Source organism: Dasypus novemcinctus, chromosome 8 (assembly GCF_030445035.2).
Source record: "Dasypus novemcinctus isolate mDasNov1 chromosome 8, mDasNov1.1.hap2, whole genome shotgun sequence".
Classification (NCBI taxonomy): domain Eukaryota; kingdom Metazoa; phylum Chordata; class Mammalia; order Cingulata; family Dasypodidae; genus Dasypus; species Dasypus novemcinctus.
Genome location: NC_080680.1, coordinates 22,281,172 through 22,305,507, shown reverse-complemented (window position 1 = coordinate 22,305,507; position 24,336 = coordinate 22,281,172). Strand labels below are relative to the sequence as shown.

At 38.0% G+C, this 24,336-nt stretch overlaps 1 protein-coding gene across 10 annotated transcripts in view; it reads right to left on the bottom strand.

Moving 5' to 3' along the window:
* The window catches only part of TUT7 (terminal uridylyl transferase 7), a 68,405-nt gene that overhangs the window by 23,554 nt on the left and 20,515 nt on the right, over positions 1-24,336 (bottom strand). For 8 of the 10 annotated variants that reach the window (XM_058301565.2, XM_004461526.5, XM_004461528.5 and 5 more), the window contains exons 11-17: positions 13,372-13,524; positions 10,392-10,572; positions 7,923-9,016; positions 6,920-7,070; positions 5,792-5,878; positions 4,272-4,372; positions 2,616-2,673 (exon numbers count right to left, since the gene is read on the bottom strand). In XM_058301565.2, coding sequence (XP_058157548.1) covers positions 2,616-2,673; positions 4,272-4,372; positions 5,792-5,878; positions 6,920-7,070; positions 7,923-9,016; positions 10,392-10,572; positions 13,372-13,524 — 1,825 coding nt within the window. The remainder of the gene's footprint in view (positions 1-2,615; positions 2,674-4,271; positions 4,373-5,791; positions 5,879-6,919; positions 7,071-7,922; positions 9,017-10,391; positions 10,573-13,371; positions 13,525-24,336) is intronic. The other 2 variants (XM_071216643.1, XM_071216646.1) reach the window with 1 other exon arrangement.

The following is a 24,336-nucleotide window of genomic DNA, read 5'->3' as shown; positions in this document are numbered from 1 at the left end:
TATGACCAACTCTAAAGTTGTCCACTACCTAGTCTAGGAGAGACGAACTGTCCACTTTATCCATTTTTGTGACATCAAGGATACAAATGTCTACAGCCAAGAAAGAAGACTGAGAAGGGAGGGCAGGTAGTGGTAGTGGTTACAGCAGGAGGGAAGTGGTAAAGCTGAATAAGAGTTCACCCTGAGATGTCTGAGTTTGAATTTCTTCTGAGAGAATTAAGTGGTGACATCTAGGAGGCAGATATACAGTGATACAGAACACAGGAAAAAAGTCTATGTAGAAGAGAGGAAATTTCAGGCAAAAAAAGGTCTATGTGGGAGACATGAAATTTAACTTATACTGATGCTAAGGAGGGACAAGGAAGCTCGTATTTACTGAATACGTAAAATATTTTGGGCCCTGAACTTTACTGTATTACCTCTCAATATTAAACGCTATTATTATTATTCCCACTTTACCGACGAGGAACTGAGGGTTACAATGAGGTTGACGGAACTTTCTAGGATAGCAAACCCAGCAAGTGGGGAGCCAGGATTTAAAAACACAGTCTGATTCTGGAATCCCTGCTCCTTCCCTATCAAATACTATGCCATACAGCCTATACATGAGACCTTTTTCTCAAAATCCCTCCCATTCTGGAATGTGACACTGTTTACTATTACAACACCTGTCTTCTAGTATTTATTCTAAGCACATCATCCTGGTTCTCATTTTATAATTCCAATGGCTCCTTTTTCAGTCTCCTCTCTTAATTCCTACCCACAAAAATCAAGGTGTAGTCCTCAACTTCTTTCAAATGACCCAATAGAATTGTTTTATGCTTAGATTTTACAAAGCTTTCCAATGCAAACTTGTTTTATTTTCTTGTCCAGTTCTGACATCCCATATTTCTAGTGGCTTGCTGAATTGATAATTCTTGGAGGTTATACTTTCATGGAAAATTAAACGCCTCCACACTCGTATTCTCTGCAAACATTTCCTTTTCTCAAGTCACCCTTAACCTCATGCCCTACATACAGGTACTAAAGCTAAGAAAATTTCCCCCTAAAATCTCTCATATGTCCTTTCCCCTTTAGTTCCATTGGCATTCTGGTTGAGGCCCTTCTGCCCTGCCACCTACATTATACTTTCCCTAAGAGAGACTAAACTAGCTTCCTAAAAAGCTTCCTTAAGTATTGCTTTTAAGTCTCTCCTGTCCTCAGGAAACTTCAGTGGTTTCCAAATGTCTAAAATGCCTAGAGACTGTATAACCTTCAAAAAAAAGGTACATGATCTTTAGAGGGAAATGCCTGCTTTAATGACCAAAGAAAATCATGTCAATGCACATTTATTATGTAAAAAAAAAAACCCATAACATTCTAGGTTAACATTCACTGGTAATAAACTAAAATTAAGATTTAAAAAAAAATTTTGAGAGTGTCCTCTTTAAACTCCTAGAAATAAAAAATACAAAGAGAAGGGGCACTCAGGTGTGTGTATACAAGTAAGTAAATATGTGCGTGCCCATACTGTGAAATGAAAAGTCTACCCTTGACTGAAACACAAGAAAGCTTTTCATGGATAGAACATGGATTTCCGGGAAAACGGACTTTGGCCCAGTGGTTAGGGCGTCCGTCTACCACATGGGAGGTCCGCGGTTCAAACCCCGGGCCTCCTTGACCCGTGTGGAGCTGGCCACGCGCAGCGCTGATGCGTGCAAGGAGTGCCGTGCCACGCAAGGGTGTCCCCCGCGTGGGGGAGCCCCACGCGCAAGGAGTGCGCCTGTGAGGAAAGCCGCCCAGCGTGAAAAGAAAGAGCAGCCTGCCTAGGAATGGCGCCACCCACACTTCCTGTGCCGCTGACGACAACAGAAGCGGACAAAAGAAACAAGACGCAGCAAATAGACACCAAGAACAGACAACCAGGGGAGGGGGGGAAATTAAATAAATAAATAAATCTTTAAAAAAAAAAAAAAAAAAAAGAACATGGATTTCCACAAGGGCAGAGACCATAAATTGTTTGCCTTCATTCTAACCTCTTAAGAACAAGTTTGCTGGATCACATTTTAAAAGAAAAATTTCATATTAAGAGCATTCATAGCTGTCCAACAGCAAAAGAATATGTAATAGCATTTCATTTCAGTGTACAATTTATAAAATCGATATATTTTATAGCTGTTAAGTTCTTTAGAAATTATTCAGTTCAGTTTTCTCAATTTATAGGTCAAGGAAAAAGAGATCAAGTGAGTTAAGTGACTTGTTCAGGATCACACACAGTTTACTGAGCAAGGCCATGCAAACATAAACCATAATCCCTGCACAATGTGCTTTTCATATAAAGGCTTTACATGACCTTTTTCAAGTCTTGTACAACATTGATAAGGTAAAAAATCATTTCCAAAATGCCTTGCCTGTCTGGTATATGCACTGTTTAAAACTGCACTACACTAGACAACAATATCACTGATTGCTTAGCTTCAAACTTAATTACACAAGGCTTTTAAAAAGATATTATTATTGTAAATATGCTATAATTTTTAGCAGTACATTGCTTTATTGGCATTAGGAAATTCTAAGTATGCAAAACACTAACAAAAAAAGAGAAAAAGATAATTGGAAAAAGTATATAGAGGTACCTGAATGTTTTTTGAGGAATCTTGCTAATTCTTCAATTGTTCGTACACAGTCCAACCCCTGCAACAAGACAGCACAAACTACTAATCAAAAATAGAAAACAGGTTCTTACTCTGGTCATAAATAATCTCCATCATCTTCAGAAATAAGTAAAATAATTTCAATCCATTCTACGTAAAGTTTTTCCCCTTTAGGCAAATATCAGAGATAGGGGAAAAGTCAATATTCATAGGAAATACACTCAGAAATATCCTACTTACTAATTGCTTTTGGAGGTGAAACAAAGGCTGAAATCATTCAGGAACTTGCTTATAGCTCTTTTCTTTCCTCTATGTAATTATAGCACCATCCCACACATGTACTCTATGTGCAAGAATAAGTAACAGGGGGCCTCTTTGTTCCCTCTTATTCATTCTGGGTAATTAAGAGAGGATGAATTGCTGAAGACAGTGATTAACCTCACATTATTTCTCCATAGCGCTAGGCAAAAATATAATGCATAAAAATAAAAATCATACAGCAAATACGAATTAAAAAAAAAATCATACTATAATACATATGGGCTGATCCTTTCGACAGAAACCTCTTTGACATATACATATCCCAGAACATATCTGAAATTTTACTTTATAGAAATGTACTCAAAAGTATTTTCTAAGTCATGTTAAAAAAACCAGCCTTGAGGATGTATAAGGTATTCCATGTATCAGGCCCAAGCTTGCTCATCCATGTTATTCACCATCCTTGGCTAGGTAATTTTTGGCAATTTCCCCAAATCAGACACGCCCTCAAAAAACAAAGACTTGAAACTAAGGAAACACGTAAGAAGCTCATGAACAATAACAGCATTGCTCATCTGGACTGTTAATATATTAAAAAAAAAAAAGGGAGTAGAGACTCAACACTTTATACTATTTATACAGTATTTTGTATTTTATAAATGCTTTCATATATATCAGGGGCCTCAAACTTTTTCTGTAAAGGGTCAGAAAGTAAATATTTTCAGTTTTGCAGGCCAATATAGCCTCTGTCACAATTACTCAACTCTGAAGTTGTAGAGTGAAAGCAGCCATCCCACAAAAAGTAAATAAATGGGCGTAGCTGTGCTCTGATAAAACTTTACTTACAAAAACAGGCAGAGGAATGAATTTTGCCAATGGACCACAGTTTGTTCATTCCTGACACAGATAATCCAAGTTGATGTGAACAAAAGTTTTCAGAGTCAAGAGGAACAAAAATGATTTCCACCGTACTGAAGATCTACCCAAGAGGAAGCCAAGTCTGACTAAAATCCAGGTCTCTGGAGTATAATTTTAGCAATCTTATTGTACCACACAGCCTGCCTGGTAAAAAAAAAGTGTGTGCAACAAGGTCAGCCTAGTGGACATGCCAGCGGCACACTGGAGAGGCTGGTTTGGCTTTGGAGAATTCTCAGATGTCAGTTTCAAATTCATTTGTACTCCATTTGAAGAACTAGTCTTTCTACTCCTCACATTCACCTCTAAGCTTCTTAATTATTTGGCCAGAGACACTGTGCCAAACAAGTGTGTTCCATATGGTATTTCTGACAAATCAGAAAAATCCCAAGCTGTACTGTCAGTCAAGATAGGTCAAATCACATTGCCACAGCAAACGGAAGTTTTATGTGGTCACTGTACCTCAGCAGTTTCAAGTCCATTAATCGTCATACAAACATCAAGGTCACTCTGTTTGAACCCAAATCCATTTTTGGAGGAGCCAAACAGGCTCAATTTAGTTCCTGTTAAGGATAAATGAAAAGTAATAACAAATTACTTGAGTACATTTAATTTTCTGATCAAAATGGTCCTGTCATGAATTAAAAATACCAAGTTATTATTAACTATCCTATGTTTAATATCATTATAATGTCCTATTAACCAGCCATTTATTCTGAAATTTTGTCTCTCAAAGTTTACTTCAAATAAATACGAGCTGTATGTGGCATGAAAGATTACCACATGCCACTTTAATCTTAAATGCAAGGACATTTGAAGGAAAATGTGGACTGCTTCAATGATAATGAAACTTAGTACTTTCTAAATAAATTCACTTTCTGGAGTTGTTAATTTTGACTCAAAAATACGAAATGGGGGAAGCAGATGTGGCTCAAGTCATGAGGCCTCCGCCTACCATACGGGAGGACCCAGGTTCGATCCCTGGGGCCTCCTGGTGAAAAAGAAGAGAAAGTGTGCCTGCACAGCGAGCCAAGTGCCTGCATGGCCAGCCAATGCCCACACAAGTGAGTCATGCAGCGGGATGATGATGCAACAACAAAAAAAAGAGAGATGAAAGGGAAAGTTGAGGTGAAACACAGCAGAGACCAGGAACAGAAGTGGCGCAATTGACAGGGAACCTCTCTCCACATCAGAGGTCCCCAGAATCCAATCTCAGTGAATCCTAGAGGAGAAAGATGAGAAGAAAAGACAAAAAGAGAAACAGATACAAAAGATCACAAAGTGAATGGACACAGACAGCATAAACAGCAGAGTGTGGGAGGAGGATAGGAAGAAAACTAAAAAAACAAACCAACCAAAAAAAACCCCATGAAATGGAAAGCAGATATGGCTCAAGCAGTTGGGCACCCACCTACCACATGGGAGGTCCTGGGTTTGGTTCCTGGTGCCTCCTAAAGAAGACAAGCAAGACAGCAAGCTGGCACAGAGAGCTGATGCAACAAGATGATGCAACGATGAGACACAATGAGAAAACACAACAAACAGGGAGCAGAGGTGGCTCAAGCAATTAGGTGCCTCCCTCCCACATGGGAGGTCCCAGGTTCAGTTCCCAGTGCCTCCTAAAAAGATGCACACACAAGGAACAGACACAGAGAGCAGACAGTGAGCACAAAAATGGGTGGGGGAGAAATAAATAAATAACATATATCTTTAAAAAAAAGAAAAAAAAATCATGAAATGAAATTCACTTATGACACCTGCTAATTAAAACTCTACATTGTTACTATTTTCTCTGTTGGTAAACTAGGATTTGGCAGACCAGAGACCATCATAGGTACAGCACAAAAAACAACTAAGACCTGCCCCCACCACCATCACAAGATTACCTTAGTATTCTCAAAATTATGTGCTTGTAACACATGTACTCATTCTTAAGAAAGGTCATGCTACCTTTCTTTTCTTTAAGATAAAAAACTATTTACCTGGAAACTCTTGTTTTATGAAATTTTCTAGGTGTTGCCGAATGTGTTCACGAGCCTGATCTTCTAAAACAGTTGGAGAAAAATCCTCTGTTTAAAATAAATAGACACATTGAGAAAAAAAGAACTGCTGACATTTGTTGGGGGGGAAAAGGCTGCAATAAATCTATAAACAAAACCTAACAAGCTTAAAAAAAAACTGAAAACTACAAAATTTTGTGTCTTCTCGGTAGATTAGGCTTAGCAGTGTGAAAAGGAGGATGCCCTTTTATTAAGGAGTCTATCTCTAAAGAACTGCCCCTGAAATGGAAACTAATATGAACCCTGGTTTCACTGATCCCAATGGGCTAAAAAGGTTAGCCTTCAGGGACTGACCCTCACAAGTGTGAATATAAAAGTGTGCATGCATACGCATATACATTTTTCCAAAGAACCTATAATTTTCTTTTATAGCTCACAACCTCAAAAAAGATTAAAAAAAAATCTCTGATTTAGAACCAGTGTCTTTTCGCACAGATGGACATTCCAAGATGTAGTAACTGGAGACATCACGTTCTTCTACTCTAAGTAGCTGCATGCCTCTGCTTTAAATGTTTTTTTTTTTTTTACTGCAGAACTTTAAACCCTCTTCCATACCACACCAATGCTTCTCAAAATTGGTGTTCCTTAAAAGCAGTTATATAAGTTATTAATTAGTGTTATCTAAAAAGTATTCTATGTTCAAATTTTAGTACTGTTGGATTAAAGAGTTAAATAAGTTTCTTTATTATGTTTCTCAGAACCTTTTTATGCTAATGTGCCCCTTAAATCTCTATGGGAGTCTGCAGTTATTCCTTACTTATACTGTGGAATGCTTCATGTTATGAAATAATACTAACTGCACCTGGAAAACACATTTCAAGGGATACCAGTTGGGAAACACTAGTACCAAAATTTTCTCCATCCCTTCCTTTCTTCAAAGATTACTTATTATATGTTCCAAAAGGGACAGGAGTTATATAGAGCACTGTGAATACGATGAAGAATGGACATGATTAGTCCCTATGGTGATTTTATGCTAATGTGATTCAGATAACTCTTGAATATTCAACCTAACATTTTAACAAACCAAAAGAAATGTTAACAACTTACTATAACACTGGATACAAACTTGATCTAAGATATTTAAAAATTTGGGTGTTAATGGTGGCAAAGGTTCCAGCTGGATTCTTTTAAAGTCTTCAGGACAGTCCTTCTTTAGATGACCCTCTCGTTTGCATAAACTGCACACTACTGTAGGAGACTGAAGGAACATGGAAAAGCAAAAGAAGATAAAACTTTATTTGCCAAATAAAGGGGTCTTGAATTTTTTTAAAAAGTACACCTATCTCTTTTTCTAGTGCTGATTGCAATCCTACAAACATGGTGAACTTTGCTAACACCCACCAGACTTCTTGTATGAAGTGTGGCTAGCACCAACTGCACAAAGTGGCACATACAAGAAGGGCAAGGATTGGCTTTATGTCCAGGGAAGGCAGCATTATGATATGAAGCAGAGTGGCTACAGTGGGCAGACTAAGCAGGTTTTCTGGAAGAAGGAAAAAACTACAGAGAAGATTGTGTTGAGGCTTAAATGTGCTGAGCTCAAATACAAATGTAAGAGAAATGCTGGCTGTTAAGAAATGGAAACATTCTGGACTGGAAGGAAACAAGAAGACAAAGGCCCAAGTGATCACTTGTAAGCTTTGTCTTTTGTTTTATTATGAAGATAATAAAACCTTGAGGTTATGGTCACTTAAAAAAAAAAAGTATACATCTACTCTCCACCTCCCAAGGAGTGAAAGTAAAATGTACAAAACTCTAAATTATCTGAAAACAGGATGTGCAGGTACTCTAAATTATCTGAGAGGGTGACACACTTAATGATACACTCAAAAGAAAAGGGCAGTTATTTTCACTGCTAAGGTCATTCCCATCTTCCTAAGCAAATTCCCATGAGTCTTAAGGAGGGAAGTGTACCAAGTGACTGTATTAGGATGAATGATCAATCCATTAGCCACTACCAAAAAAGGGGAGAGCCTATTCTAATATAGGAAAATTCCAATTGCATGTATTAAAATTTCCTAGCTTTATGTCTAGCAGTGGCACTGATTACCTTGCCTTTGGTGAAGAGAAGTTTACTGAATTCATAAAAGAGATCAGATTGATCCACAGTTGAATTTTCCTCGCATGCATTTTCTTCTTTAAGAGTTATTTTATTAAGTTCTGTTAGTAGAGTTCCATCTACATGCTTTCCACATTCTTTCAAGTCTTCATATTTAGCAGAATCGCCCAGTTCATCATCCTCTTCAGAAAGGGCATCCTCATCCCCTGATGCAGTGTAAGTGTTGTCTAAGTCTTCCTCATTAGCAATGTCATCCTCCTCTTCCCTTTGGCTAATGGCAAGTCTGGGTTCTTCTTCCTCCTCTTCCTCCTCCTCTTCTTCGTCAGAGTGAATGACTGCTGATGTCTGGCCCTGTAACAAAGGGGCAAAGTGATTTAGAGAGTCTTCTAGTTCATCAGTTCCTTCAATGCTTTCTTCATCAATATCAGCCTTGTCATCTGAAGTAACAAAGTCACCAGACTCTTTAACTGTAAGATTTTGGAAGACTTCTAAATCCAAAGTTTTGTCACTCTCATTATTATGTGTGTTGCCACATATTACATGATCTCCATGTTTGCTTCTGTTTATATCTTGATCATCAGTAGTCAAATGATGAATGCCTTCCCTTCCAATTTTTTCTTTCTCATTTTTACTTTGAATTTCTTGACAGTGCACTTTAACATCCTCGTAATAGTCACAACTGACCTCTGCCTCAACACAGTCTGAGTTTCCCAGGTTTACACTGCAGTGCTCATTTATCATTTTCTCTGTCAGTGAGTTTCCAAAGCTATTAGCTGTCTTCTTAAGAGGAAGTGGCTGTACCTTGCAGGTATTTGCAGATGAAGTGGTAGCACCAGGACCCTGAGCCAAAGCTGAATTTCTGAGTTTGTCATGTTTTGCTTGTACCTCTGGATCATGATTTACTACTTCTTTACAATGTTCTGAAATACGTGTAACTGCACTCAGAGGCTTTGGAAGGCTTGATTTTGTCATTTTGGGTTGAAGAGCAAAATATTTATATGTTGTCCTTAAACAATGAAGTATATATTCAAACACAGGCTGATTATTTAGGGTCCTGGCCACATTCCTTTTAACAGAGTAGGGATCTGTAACAAAAACAAATAAAATTTACCACATCATACATTTCTATTTCAAGTGTTAAAAATTAACCTGCTGTAGATAAAAATGGACAACAAATAAATGACCATAAAATTTATCATGTATTTTATATTCTTTTAAAAAAAACTTGGGGATGCAGGAATGAGACAGGATACGGTTAAAGAATCAAAAGAAATGGCATCTTAAAATATCTTGTCTATGAAGGGAACCCACTCTGTTCAGAACCAGTACCCCTTCCCTATTTGTTTTGTGACTGTGGAGGGAGAAAAGTCATCAGTCTGGCTCTCGTGCCCTTGGGAAGTGAGGTCTTCCTGGCAGGCTCTGCTGAGTGCTCTGCCTCCCCACTAGGCCAGAACCTGTGGTTTGTAGAGCTTACCTCCACTCTTCTGCCCTGGGAAGCCCCATCACTGAATTGGCTGGACTGAATTTCAGGGGCGAGAGGGAGGCACCAGGAGGAGACACCACTTCTCTCAATCTTTTCTCCTCCCCTAGAACTCCAGCAGGTTAGGCAATTGGCCAGAAGAGCTGAGCCAGAGAAACTGCAGGGGAGGGTTTAAAAATGTGAGATCCCCATGACTGCACACAGAATTTATGTAAAATGCAAAAACCCTCTTATGCAACATAAAGCTTGAAAAAAAATCAAGCAAAAAGAAAGAGAATTCCATTTAGGAGGTTCTTTAAGTTAGTTAAAGGAGGAGAATTAAGATTTCTAGAGGGGTTTCAACCTCCTGACTCTGAAAAAATGAGAACTAGTCCATTTAACCAAGTCTACCGGGCACATCAGTGTGTCTTTTATAACTGATTTAAATGAACCTTCACTAAAAAGTGTTTTAAGGAATAAGTCTCAAGACCTTTCAAAAATAACTATTCTCTAAAGAGAAGAATCCAATTATGTGTAAAGTTTAGACATTCAGGCCATTTAGAATTTTATTTTTCATGAGAAAAAGTAATTTTCTCATCTCTGCAAAACTAAACTATATCAATGACAAACCACAAAAATACTGAGTTAAAATTCAAAAGTAAGAATAGTAAAGAGTGGGGGATTCACATATCACTGGGAAAAACTTGGATGCTTTGGGGTTGTTATGTAATTCACAAAGAAAACAAAGACTCAGCCAGCCATTATTTTAGTTACTTAAGAAATTAAGATATTTTTGCGGCATCTTAAAAACCCAAGATGAAATGCTTGCTCCCTTGGAATGACCTGCTCTAACACATGCAAGATTCTGACTACTTTTATTTTACCTTTGAGGTCAGGCCTACCTCACATACAGGAGCTGAAAAGATAGTGAAATAAAGGCATGCTGTTAGGCCAGTACCTTAAAAAAAAAAAAAGAATTAAAGGTAAACATTTTGCGATACCTTCAATGGCAATGCGTTTTTTGGGCCAGTCCTTTGATTCACGAGATACAGATTCCTTGACACGTATACTTATGACTAAATCCGCCAAATTAAATTCTAAAGCATAGAATCGAAGTAATTCCACCCAGAGCTGCCCAACTGGTACTGAAGGGTGGTGTTTTAAATCAAATATTAATGATACCTATCAATAGCAAAAAGAAAACATACAGGTTTTATTTGAGATGTCAGCACAGTCTGAAAAATTAAGAGATTATTTAAGCATTAAATTAAAGATACTGAAAAACCTTAGCAAAGAAATGAATTTGACAATCCATTTAAATACATGCAATTCTAGATTATATTTTGCTTGTTGGTAAAATAGCATTATTTCACTGCACTCCTAGGATTAGAGTATGTTAAAATATATCATTATCATAGGAATAGACAGGATCAGCTCAGTTTAACCAGAGTACTCCTTGTAATTTTCAACTATTAATAACAGGTAGAGAGGACTGTGCATGGGTTGCTAATACTCTCAGCACTGAACTCTTCCTGTTACTGCTGCTGGAGGGTACCTTTAAACAGTTAAAGACACGCAGAAATGGACAGAAGCTAAAGGCACGGTGAAAAGGGAAAACTCATTTGCGCTGAAAAGCTACATAATAAGCACACTGAATATGCCAGCAGCAATTAATTTTAAAATCAAATAACTGTTGCTTGCTATCAGAAATTGATACTAGTCTTAGTCATAGACAAAAAACTGGAACATACTGTGATGTAATATACTAGATAGTGCATGGGGCTTAGAACAGAAAATAACTGGATTCAAATACTCAAGTTTCCACTTCATGGGTCTCATATGCTCTGTGACTTAGCTTCTGCATTCTCAGACTGGCAGTATAGCACATTGGCCTGGCTTTGGAATGAGACAAGCTTAGGTTTGAAATCAAACTCTGCTGTATACTAGCTGTGTATGATCCTGGTCAGGTATATAACCTGTCTAAGCCCTGGTTTCCTCATCTGAAAAATGGGGATACCCACCTCATAGGGTTGTTGGGAGGACTGAATGAGATAGTGTCTGTAAAGTGCTTAGCACAGTGCCTGGCACACAATGTTCAAAAAATGGTCGCTACCATTATCTGCAGAGTAGGGATGATACCACCTATAACACAGGATAGTTATGAGGATTAAATTAGAAACAAGGGAAAGCATCTGGCAGACTTGGTTGCTGTCTGTACTTTTTTCACTCAGGTATAGCCTTTTTTTAAGTACAAGAAATCCATATATTATTGCAATGTAATGTCAGAATTGTAAGATGCTCATAAGAGATATGCTAGTTTAACTCTTTTATTTTACAAGGAGAGAGAACTAAAGCCCAAAGAGTTTATGTGACTTGTCAGAGGCCACATGGCTTGCCAGTGGCAGAACAAGACCATCTCCCAACCCAGTCACCACACCATGTGATTTCAACAAAGTCCAGATCTCACTCCATTTCAGAAGTGGCAGCATGATTAATCTCTCCAAATAATATAAAAGTATAAAGTATTTAAATTAATTGGATTTATAGCAATAGCTTTTCCTTCACATTATTCCTATAATTCATATGAAATTTCTTTCCCCTAAAGTATACAAATTTGTACCCGATCTTACTTTATTATACCAAGTTTCAAAACAAGTGGCGTGGTATTTTATTAATTATTAAATACCAATCACAAAAACTGTCAAAATACTAAAGTCATCTGGTGGATTTACAAAGCAAACTGATTAAAAATGGCAGTTGTCTAAGCCCCAAACATTATAGTTGAGGACACAGACAAAACCCTCAGATATTGAAAGCTGGTTTTACCTCTTCATCCATAAACCTTTTTGAGTTACTGATAATTTTTAAGCATCTCACTAAAATGATTTGATGACATCATAACATGGAACTTAAAACAGACCTTAGAATTATCCAGACTAATGGTACTTAACACTTTTAAAAGCAGAAAGCACTTTCTTTTTCAAATAAAATAAGAATAGCAGCTAACATTTAATGGGTGCTTACCATATGCTTGGCACTGAGCTAAGTATTCTATAAATCAGTGACCCTGTGAGGGTACCAGTATTATTATCCATTCATCAGCGAGGAAACGGGGGCACAGAAAGGTTAAATAACTTGCCCAAGGACACACAGCTAGGAAGTGGGAGAGGTGGGATACAAATCCACGTGTTCTAGGTCCAAAGCTTGTGCTCTTATCTATCACTGAAACCCCCAAATAGAAAACATCAAAGTGGTGCTGTTCTGGTGGCAGCAGGGGTAGTAGTAACAGTACCTCACTTTTCCCCTCAATGCTCGAGGATTCTACAAGACTCAAATAGAAAACTTAAGATTTATCACCATTTCATTTTCAGTATGGACAGGAGGAATGACATGACTTATCTGTATAGAGCCGAGATTACAATCTTTGTCTCAAAGTATTTTGTGGGTGTTATTGTCAATTCACCCCCAAGGGGAAGTTTGTGGGGTCAGGGGCTATTCACCAATTTGGGGCAGAATCTATTATTATGAGTCTATTATACTGATCAGATTTTTATTTGAAATTCTAATGGCAATTCTTTCCTGATGTATAAGTTCCCCTCTCCAACCCCAAGGGTATAGATGAAGACAAGAACATTAAATTCTATCCTTATTCACTTTATTACTTTAGTAATTTGAGGTTAGTTAACTTTTCATATATATTTAAATGTTATTAACACATCCAAGATGTAAGACCTTGGAGGACAGAGATTTGTCTTTGAATCCTAAGTCTCTTTCAAAGAACCTTGCACACAAAAGAAACCATATAAATATCTGTGGATTTAATGATCTGAATTTTACCTTCTCTCACTGCTTGGCTATTAAAGAGAACACTAAGAAATGGTTAAGACAGTTAAGTAAATAAGAGAATAAGACTGATTAACCCATAAGCTCCACAATTAACATCTGAATTAAAAAGAAATAGTAAAAGGAAAGAGAGCAGACCTGTCCCCTCTTAACTGTTGTTTCTCTCTGTGACTCTTCTTTTGCTGGGTCTGCATTCCCTACAGGATCATCACTGTATTCCCAGACCACAGCGTCTTTCTCAACATCTTTAAGGTTGAAGTTGCCTAGTTTGTTTAAGGAGAATCCTTCAATCTAGGAAAAATGAGACAAATACAATCATAAGGCAGAAGAAATTTTATATCGAATCAGAGCATATTAATCTTGCAAGGAATCACTGAAATGACAACATATTCATGGCTCACTGAAAATATAGATGGCACCATTTAAGGAATTCCTGGAACATCTGCAAATTTTATACACACACACACACACACACACACACACACATATATATATATTTTTTTAAGTAAAAATTCAAAGTTGTGATTTACAAAAGAAGTTACAAATCTTCAGTAAACATTGCAAGAGAAGGGAACATGACCTTGTGGCTAAGGTCATGGATTCTGGAATAAAACTGTCTGGACCCACATCTCAGCTCCTTCATGTACTAGCTGTCCTCTCAATCTCTTTAAGCCTCAGGTTCCCATTAAAAAGGATAACACTACACCCTCCTAAATGGGATAGTTGTGATGATACAAAATGACATAAAGTACTCAAATACAGGGTCTGGCACATAGAAATGATCAATAAACAAAAGCAGTCATCACTAGTGCTATTATTAAGAGATGAAAACTGCAAAAACTGGAGCCTCCTAATTAGAAAACTCATAATTTCAAATGCTGTTAATTCTGGTTAAATCAAATACTTCCAAAAGTATATTCTACAGGCTATTCATAGAAGAAAGAAAATGGTGTGGGCTGAAAAGTTCTGGGAAATGGTAAACAAAATTGAACAGGTTTCTTTATTGTAAAATGGGTTAGCACAGCCTTTAAACAAGTTAGTGTAAACGAATTGGGTGTGGATATGGGATGGAATATCTGATGGAGTACTTTATTGATTTAGCAAACAAAATCCCCCTGAAACATAAGACAACATGTTGTTCCCCTGCTCACAATGATTTTCCTCTTACTCAAGAAGAAATTCCAAGCCCTTTCTAAGGCCTAGAAAGGTTCTATATAAACTGACCCTTTTCTACTTCTCTGTTCTATCTTCTGTACTCCTCACCCAGGGGTGACATTTGCTATTCCTTCTTACTTGGAATGTTCTTATACCCAAAACACCACATGGCTGACTCCCCTCATCTCATTCAGGCCTGGCTCAAATATCACTGTCTCTAAATAGCACCTCCTCCTTTCTCAGTCCTTACCCTGGTTCCTTTTTCTCAGAGAATGACCACCACTTGCTTTGTATTTGTTTCTCTCTCACCCCACTAGATACATAAACTTCTCGAGGGCAAGGACTGTTTTGTTTGCTGCTAACTCTGGCATCCAGAATGGTACCTGGGACAAGGCAAATGCTCAATAACAATTTGCTGACTAACTGAACTTGTTCATAGAAAACACTTTGGAAAATGCTAGATGTGGTGACTATTTCTTTGTCAGATGAATAGATTCAAATATTTTCTTCAATTCTGTGGCTTGTCTTTTTGTTTTCTTAATGGTGTTTTTTGAAAAGCAAAAGTTTTAAATTTTGATAAAGTTTCATTTATAAATGTTTTTCTTTTACAATTTATATTTTTAGTGTTTTATAGAAATCCTTACCTAGCACCAGGCTGCAAATTTTTCTCCTAGGAGTTTAACGGTTTTCTGATCTATGGACTAGTTATATCTCTACAGTTATATTTTGTTTTCTGGAAAAATTCTTAAAAGAATTTTTAAAAATTTCATTTCCAACTGCTAGTATATAAAAGTTCAACTGATTTTTTTTTTAAATTTTTTTTCTTCTTCCCTTCCCCCTCCCCTACCCTGCTGTTTTTGCTGTGTCCATTCACTGTATTTATTGCTCTTTTCCGTCTTCTTTCTTCTCAAGGATTCACTGGGATTGGATCCTGGGGACCTGATGTGCAGAGAAGTTCCCCGTCAATTGCACCACCTCAGTTCCTGGTCTCTACTGCACTTCACCTTGACTCTCGCCTATGTCTCTCTTTTGTTGTGTCATCACCTTGCTGTGTGAATCACTTGCGTGGGCGCTGGCTCACCAGGCAGGCACTCAGCTTGCTGCATGGGCACCCACACGGGCACTTGGCTCATCGCGCAGGCTCTTGGCTCACCACACAGGCACACTTGCCTTTTTTTTTTTTTTTTTCACCAGGAGGCCCCAGGGATTGAACCTGGGTCCTCCATATGGTAGGCGGAGGCCCCAGCACTTGAACCACATCTGCTTCCCTCAGCTGATTTTTGTATTCTATGCTTTAGCATTGTATTCCATGATACTACTAAATTCATTTTTATTAGCTCTAGGAGTAATTTGGTAGTTTTGAAATTTTTCTATGTAAACAATCATATCACAGGCAAATACAGACTTCTTTCATATTTTTAAGCCTTTTTCTTTTCTTTCCTTATTGCAATGGGCAGGACTTCCTGAAAATATTGGCTAGGAATTGTGAGAGGGGACCTTTTTTCTTTATTCTTGGTACAAGGGAAGTATCCAGTATTCCAACATTAAGTAGGATTTTAGCTATAGATGGTTTTCATAGACACCTACTTTACTTTTTTTTCCCAAGTAGGTACCAGGGATTGAACTGAGCTACATCTGCAACCTGATGCCCTTTTTTTTTTTTTTGCTGGCAGGCAGAAGTTTATTGGGAAGCTCTCCCAACAGAGGGGGTCTGAAGAGACGTCAGCTCGCCTGAGCCCCATCTTAAGGTTGAGAAAGTCTGCTTCTGTTCCTAGTTTGCAGAGTTTTTCTCACAAATGCGTGTTGAATTTTGTCAAAATTTTTTTGCATTTATTAAAAAGATTACATGGCTTTTCTTTGTTCTTTTAAGACAGTGAATTATATTATTTTTTAAAGCTAAGACAACTTTGTCGTTCTGGGAGAAACCCCACTTCGTTCTGACATATTCTTTTTGTAAATTTTTGTTAAGAATTTTGGTGTACATGCTCTTGAGGAATAGTGATGTATACCTTTCTTGAATTTTATATCTTTTCTGGTGGTGGTATCGGGATAAGGTTGGCCTCCTATCTCTCTTCTTCTATTTTTCTGAGAGTTTATGTAGAGTTGGCATTATTTTTTCCTTAAATATCTGAATTCACTAGAATATAGCCATGTGGGTATAGAGTTTTCTTTGTAGGAAGGTTTTTAATTACAAATTCAATTTCTTTAATAGAAAGAGAGCTAATCAGGATATATTTCATTAAGTGATATTTTATATTAGTGTTACAAAGACTATGTCCATTTTTTATAGGTTTTCTAATTTGTTGGCATGAAATTGTAACATTTCCTTTTTATCCTTTTAATATCTATAAGATTGGGAGTGATAACCCCCTATTTCATTTCTGACATGATGTTCTTCTTTTTTTTCTTCATTTATTGAAATATATCACTGATACACAAACAATAAATGTACAATAGTTGTGAACTTACAAAACAAACGTATCTTTTTCTTAATCAGTCAATTGGGGTTTTATCTATATTGTGGGTTAATTTTTTCTACTCCTCTGTTAATTTTCCTTACTGCTACTCTATTATCTTATTATTTCTTTTGTTCTTTGATTTCTAGCTTCTTGAAGTAGAACTTTAAATCACTAATCTTAGACCTTTCTTCTTTATAATTTAAGCCTCTAAACCTATAAATTTCCCTATAAGCACTGTGTTAGATGCATCGCACAAATTTTGATGTATTTTCTTATCATTTAGTTAAATTTTTTCTAATTTCTATGTGATATCTTTGACTCATGGAGTACTCAGAAGTGCAGTTTAATTTCTAAATATATGACTTTCCTGGTAATCTTATTAGCAATTTCTAGTTCAATCCATTATGATTGAGAGAATACACTCTACATAATTTCAATCCTTTAAAATGGATTGAAATTTATTTTATAGACCAGCATAAGGGCTATCTTGGTGAACACACCAAACGCACTTGATAAAAATGTGTATTCTGCAGTTGCTAGGTAGAGTGTCCTACAAACATCAAGTCAAGATGATGGATTGTATCTACTGGATCCCTTATATCTTAAACTTGAGTTTTATTTAGCTGAGACAGAGGTCAGTGGTGAGAGGGGTGTTAAAACCTACTAATGGTGTAATGACCTCCTTTTTCCTATAATTCTGTCAATTTTTCCTTCATATATTGTGATGCTTTTTTTTTTTTTTTATTTCTCTCCCCGCCCCACCCCCCAGTTGTCCGCTCTGTGTCCATTCGCTGTGTGTTCTTCTGTGACCGCTTCCATCCTTATCAGCGGCACCGGGAATCTGTGTCTCCCTTTGTTGCGTCATCTTGTTGTGTCAGCTCTCCGTGTGTGTGGCGCCATTCCTGGGCAGGCTGCACTTTCTTTCTCACTGGGTGGATCTCCCCATGGGGCACACTGCCTGCGAGTGGGGCTCCCCCACACTGGGGACACCCCTGCATGGAACAGCACTCTTTGCACGCATCAACACTGCTCATGGGCCAGCTCCACCTGGGTCGAGGAGGCCCGGCGTTTGTACCTCCCATGTGGCAGGCAGAAGCCCCGTCCATTGGGCCAAGCCTGCTTACCTTGATGTTTTCTTAATAAGTGCACACATTTATGGTTGTTATGTATTTCTGATGAATTGGCCCTATGATAATGAAATGTCCCTTGTTTTTTCTTTTCTTTTGAAAACTATTTCATCTGATATTAATTTAGCTTCTCCAGTTTCTTATGGCATTTGCATGGTATATCTTTTTCCATCCATTTACTTTCAACCTGTATTTATATTTTAATTGCATCTCTTCTAGAGAACATACAGTTGAGTTTTGCTTTTTAAATATATGCTGACAATCTGTCTTTTATTTGAAGTATTCATTCCATATATAAAAATATATTTGAGGTACTAGGGCTGGAGATTGAACCTAGGACAACCTTGAATGCAGGAAGCCAGCACTCAACCACTGAGCCCCACCAGCTCCTTCCATTAATACTGAAGGCAATTACTGGTATTGGATTTAGGCCTACTATTTCATTATTTGTTGTCTGTTGAGTTTTGTTCCCGATTGTTCCTCATTCCCTGTTTTCTTTTGGATTGTTTGAATGTATCTGAATATGATTTTATCTGTTGGGTTTTGGGCTATGCCTCTTTGCCCTCCCTCTTTCTTTAGTTGTCGATCTAGGGATTTCAATACATGGCCTTAACTCTTCATCATATAATTAAAGAGTTAACATCATATACTTAAAGAGTTAACATTGTCTCACTTCATGCAAAATATAGGCACCTTGTAACCTGTCATCCTTTTTGTTACATTAAAGTCTGCATATGTGTTTTCTCTGTATCCAGTACAAAACCCTTAAGACACCACTATAATTATTGATTTAAACAGACGTATTTCAAAGAAATTAAGAGGAAAAAAAAGTCTTTTATATTTACCCATACACTCTGTGCTGAAAACCTGAGTTTCCCTTTAGTATCATTTCCCTTTAGCCTAAATAACATCCTTTAACATTTCTTACATGAAAGTCTGGTGGTAACTAAGCCTCTTGGACTTCCTTTACCCAACAATGTCCTTATATCACTTTTTTAAAAAAAATATTTATTTATTTCTCCCTGCCCCCAGTGTTTGTGCTTGCTTGTCTGCTCTCTGTTGTGTGCTCATCTTCTTTTTTTTTTTAGGAGGCACCAGGAACCAAATCCAGGACCTTCCATGTTGAGGGGAGGAACCAACAGCTTGAGCCACTTCTGCTTCTGCTTCTGTCTCTTTCGTCATGTCTCTGTGGTGTCATCTTGTTGGCCAGCTCACTACGCCAGCCTGTTGTGTCAGCTCGCTGTCTTGCTTATCTTCTTTAGGAGGTGCTGGGAAAACTGAACCTGGGACCTCCCATGTGGTAGGCGGGTGCCCAACTGCTTGAGCCACATCTGCTTCCCTCACCTTCACTCTTCTTTTTTACCTTTATTCTTGAAGAATATTTTTGCTCGATACTGAATTCTGTGTTGCCATTTTTTTTCAACAGTTAAAAAATGTCTGCTGGCCTTGAAATCACAATGAGTACTTACACATCATTCAAATAACTGTTCAATATACACATAAGCTGTTTCTATATATACATAAGAAAACAGCTTTCAAGTTGTGCTCTTTCATTTTTAGTTTTCAGCAATTCAACTATGATGTGCTAGGCATGCTTCTCTTTCAATTTATCTTGCTTGGAGTTTGCTGAGCCTGAGCCTCCAAATTTATGTCCTAGCAAATTTGGGAAATTATTGGTCATTGTTTTTTTTCCTGCCTTATTCTCTTGTTCTTTTCCTTCAGGATTCGAATTACCCACAGATTAGACTTTTTGAAATTGTCCTGTAGTCCCTAAGGGCTCTTTAAATTCCCTCTCTGCCCCCATCTTTTGTTTCCCTCTTTTTCAGAGTAGATGGTTTCTACTTATCTATTTCCAAGTTTGCTGACTTTTCCTATGTCATTTCTATTCTATTAAGCTCATCTATAAATGTTTTTATTTTTGATAATGTATTTTTTAAAGTTCTGAAATGTTCATTTGGTTCTTTCAACATTTTCTATTTCTCTGGTGATATTTTCTATCTCTTCATTTACTGCACCTGTATTTTCCTCTATATAATGAAACACAGTTATAATAGCTGCTGTAATGTCTTTGTCTGATCGTTTCTGCATATGGGTCATCTCAGGGTTTATATCTGTTGATTATAATTTCCCTTAAGAGTGGGTCCCATTTATCTGGCTCTTTTTATGTTGAGTAATTTTGGATTGTACTCTAGACAATGTGAATGCTATATAATGTTGAAAATACTGGATTCTTTAGGTTACTCCAAAGAGTGTTGTTTCTGTTTAAGCAGGTAATTAATTTGGTTAGACTCAAATTACAGATTGTCATGTCTCCAGTAGACAGTCCTCCCATCTCAGTTCAGTTCTCTAAGGTTCAACTTCTAGCTGTTTTCAGTCTGCCCTACACATGCATGGTTCAGGGACTAGCCAGAGATGTACTGAGTTTATACACAGAATTAAGGGTTCCACTTCTCAGGATTTTTCCTTTCTGGGTGTCCTCCCTTATTATCTGATGCCCTGGTTCCTTTGGCCAGGAAGGGGACGAGCTGTTCTATCATACTGCCCTAAAGGGTAAAGCCATAGAAAAACAGCAAACTCACTATTTTGGTCACTTGCTCCAAGTTTTGACTCCCCTCCAAAGTCTGTTTACTTTGGTTTGGTCTCCAGGGCTTTTATGTTGTATTTTGTCCAGAGTTTATAGCTATTATTTGCAGAAGAGCTGCTTGTTTGGAGTTCACTCCTCCATACCGTAAGTGGAACTTGACTTTCTATTGAAGGAGGGAAGGACTAATATTTGTTTTCCTACCATGTTTCAGAAGCTTTACATTCATCATCACACTTAAGTTTCAGAATTTTTCAGAAAAGGATTCTGAAACTCTGAGATTAAATAACCCTGCCTTCCCTCGAGTATAACTGTTTATGAAGGGATACTTTTATGTAACATTAAACAGGGAAAATTCCAAATACATCTACTGGGAGACTAGTAAAATCATCATTGTAGGGGATTAAAGATGCTTGAGGAAACACAATTAAATCTATTTGTCATTCACAACTCACTATAATTAACTTTAATCTTATCAAGATTTAGTTGACAATAACTGGGAGTTTTGATTGGGAATAAAAGGTAGGAGAGAAAAGTTGAACAGAATGACTTTAAGATTTTTGAAAAGACATGACAGTATAAACGCATGATACTCTAAACTTCTTGACAGCGAATTCAGTTTATTCCCTTCAGGACCTAGTACAATGGACATGCATAGTACTTTATTTATTTATTTATTTATTTTTAAAGATTTATTTCATTTTTATTTCTCTCCCTTCCCCCTCACCCCAGTTGTCTGTTCTCTGTGTCTATTTGCTGCATCTTCTTTGTCCGCTTCTGTTGTCAGCGAAGTGTCAGTGGCACCAGAATCTGTGTTTCTTTTTGATGCATCATCTTGTTGCATCAGCTTTCCGTGTGTGCGGCACCATTCCTGGTCAGGCTGCACTTTTCTTTCATGCTGGGCAGTTCTCCTTACGGGGCGCACTCCTTGCGCGTGGGGCCCCTTTACGCGGGGGACACCCCTATGCGGGGGACACCCCTGTGTGGGGGACACCCCTGCGTGGCAGGGCACTCCTTGCGCGCATCAGCACTGCGCATGGGCCAGCTCCACGCGGGTCAAGGAGGCCCGGGGTTTGAACCGCGGACCTCCCATGTGGTAGACGGACGCCCTAACCACTGGGCCAAGTCCGCCGCCTGCACAGTACTTTAAACGTTATAATGATCTCAGTGGATGTTCCATAAAAATAATATATGTATTAACAACTAACATGAATAAAGTACTGAGTAACTATTATTTCTTTCCCCCTCATTTGCTTTATATTTTTGACTAGGACTCTGGCAGAAGCTAACTCAACGATATCTGACTAGTTTGAAGCTGAAAATTGCAGATTATTTCAAGTTTTTGCAGATTATTTCAAGTTCAGGAAGTATAGTCTACCTTATTTAATTCACAGAATTCAATCCAGTGTTTGGTCACCACATACCTGTTTTTATCATTAAATCTTGAATAAACAAATGGTATAATCAAAATCAAATTCAGAGTCACTTTTGGGAATTTCCAGTATGAATGCCAAAGAAATAAGAGATTTGTTAAAGAAAAGGGTATTAATACTAGTCTTAAGCAAATCCAGAGGAGAATCTAATCACCCAAACAGAAACCCTTTTCTTCCTGCATCCTCACATCAACGACAGGTGACTACATGATTACTTGGAGAAAAGATCAGGCCACGGGAAAAGGCAGATCTCACACAGTAAGACAGTAGTGAACATGGCAATAGATCAAACATATTCTAAGTCCTTTGGGGCTTGGGAGTCCTATTGCTTCAGCCCTAATTCCTGTCTCTTTTGGATCAAAGTGAAAAGAAAAGAGATTCTCATAGATTCCTACTTGGTTCTGTCAAAAAGTCAGGAGTGCGCTTTGTTCCCTTACTCTTCTTTCTAACAGGAGAGAAGTTTGGCAGAGGTACTCTCTTGGGGCTCTGAATTCTTTCATTTTAGTACCTAAGGCACCAAGAGAGTGACCTTTAGGTCAAAGGACAAGAGTACTATACTCCCTTATGCCAGAACAGAGTTTATAAGTGACTTATTCTATTTCAGTCTTTATTCTCACGGCCTGGCAGATAAAAGTCCCTGCTTAATTCTCAGTCCATTAAATATAAAGAAAAAATCCTGTACAGTTTTAACTTATTTTGGTGTGTACCCATAGTTAAGAACTACTGCTTGAGAACATATCCTCCTTAAATACTGAAAGAAATCTGTGTGTAGTAAGAAAGGCAGTTAAAATATCCAGGGTGCCAGTCAGCTTTAAACCAATTGAGTCTTTCTATAAAGTACACATATAAGATTATATAACACAAGAATCCCTAGAGTACATGGGCAGTGCCTAGGAAAGGAAGACAGATAAACATGCCAGGCCTTTGATATCAATGCCTGTACTTATGAACCTTGTTGAAACTTAGCCAAGTATCATACATTGCCTAAGTGTTACTCACATGTGGGATCTCTCTAAGCCAAATTCAGCATATGATCTCACTACCTTCACCCCAGAGTGGGACATGATTTCCAGGGATGAGTCTCCCTGGCACCAACGGACTATTACCAAGCACCAATTAGCAATGTATTTAGAAAAAGACCTTGATCAAAAGGGGAAAATATTAAATACAAATAGGTTTTATGGCTAAGAAATTTCAAAGTAAGGAAGGCATTCCAGGGGTTATGCCTATGCTCACATTAGGAGGCTCTCATTGACTGCCAAGGTAAACGATGCCTCAAGCATGGGGGCTCCTGACAGCTCTACAGGCTTCTGGATACTCTAGGTAGGGCAGACAACCCCAGGAATTTAGTAGCCTGTCAGTGGGCCTCACCTTGGAATATACAATAACCTATCTCACCAATGTATCGGAGTTGGGCTCATTTATAATGTTCCTATACATGGTTCTTATGCCCCTGTTATTTGAACCTATAATTAGCACTATACCCATTAAATATTGTGTCCCAGGGACTTAAATCTTCCAGCTGTTCATGGGTCAGTTGAGCCCTGAATCTCAGCGGAGTTGCAGCCAATGCCTACTCTCCAGTTCACTGGACTCACCCAGGACAACTAACAAAAGGATGATGTTGGACACTTATCCCACAAAACAGAGTATCGACAACAGCAAGAAAGACAGTTCTATCCATCTGATCCATGGGATCTAAGTCCCCTCTCAATCAGAAGCAGAGTGGGCATCACCATCCCAAAATCCTCAAAATAGAGGAATGAACAAACCTAAGGTGGGTATGCAACTATGGACTAACGTAGACTTAGTATCCTAGTAATGGAAGAACTTGTAACACTGATATAAAGGCGGTGGTCACCAATAAAAGCAGTGGTCACCAGAAGTTCTGAGAGGAGAGAGAGGGAAGAATGGGTGTAACATGGGGTATTACTGGTACATAGGAATTGTTCTGCAATGACGGATACAGGTCATTATACATTTTGTCAAAACCTATAGAACTGTGTGGTGTAAGGTGTAAACCATAATGTAAATTACAGACCATGGTTAGTAGCAATACTTCAATATGTGTTCATCAATTGTGACAAATGTACCACAGTAATGATAGATGGTGGTGGGGGGGAAAGGTGTGGGAGGGGGAGGGGGTAAAGTATAGGGCAATCTCACGCACATATATATATTTTTAGAGGGTACCAGGGATTGAACCCAAGACCTCATACATAAGAAAGAAGTGCTCAACCACTCAGCTACATCCACTCACCAATGAGAGTTGGGCTTTTTTTGTTTGTTTTTAGGAAGTATCAGAGCTTGAACCCAGGACCTCGTACATGGGAAGCAGGTGCTCAACC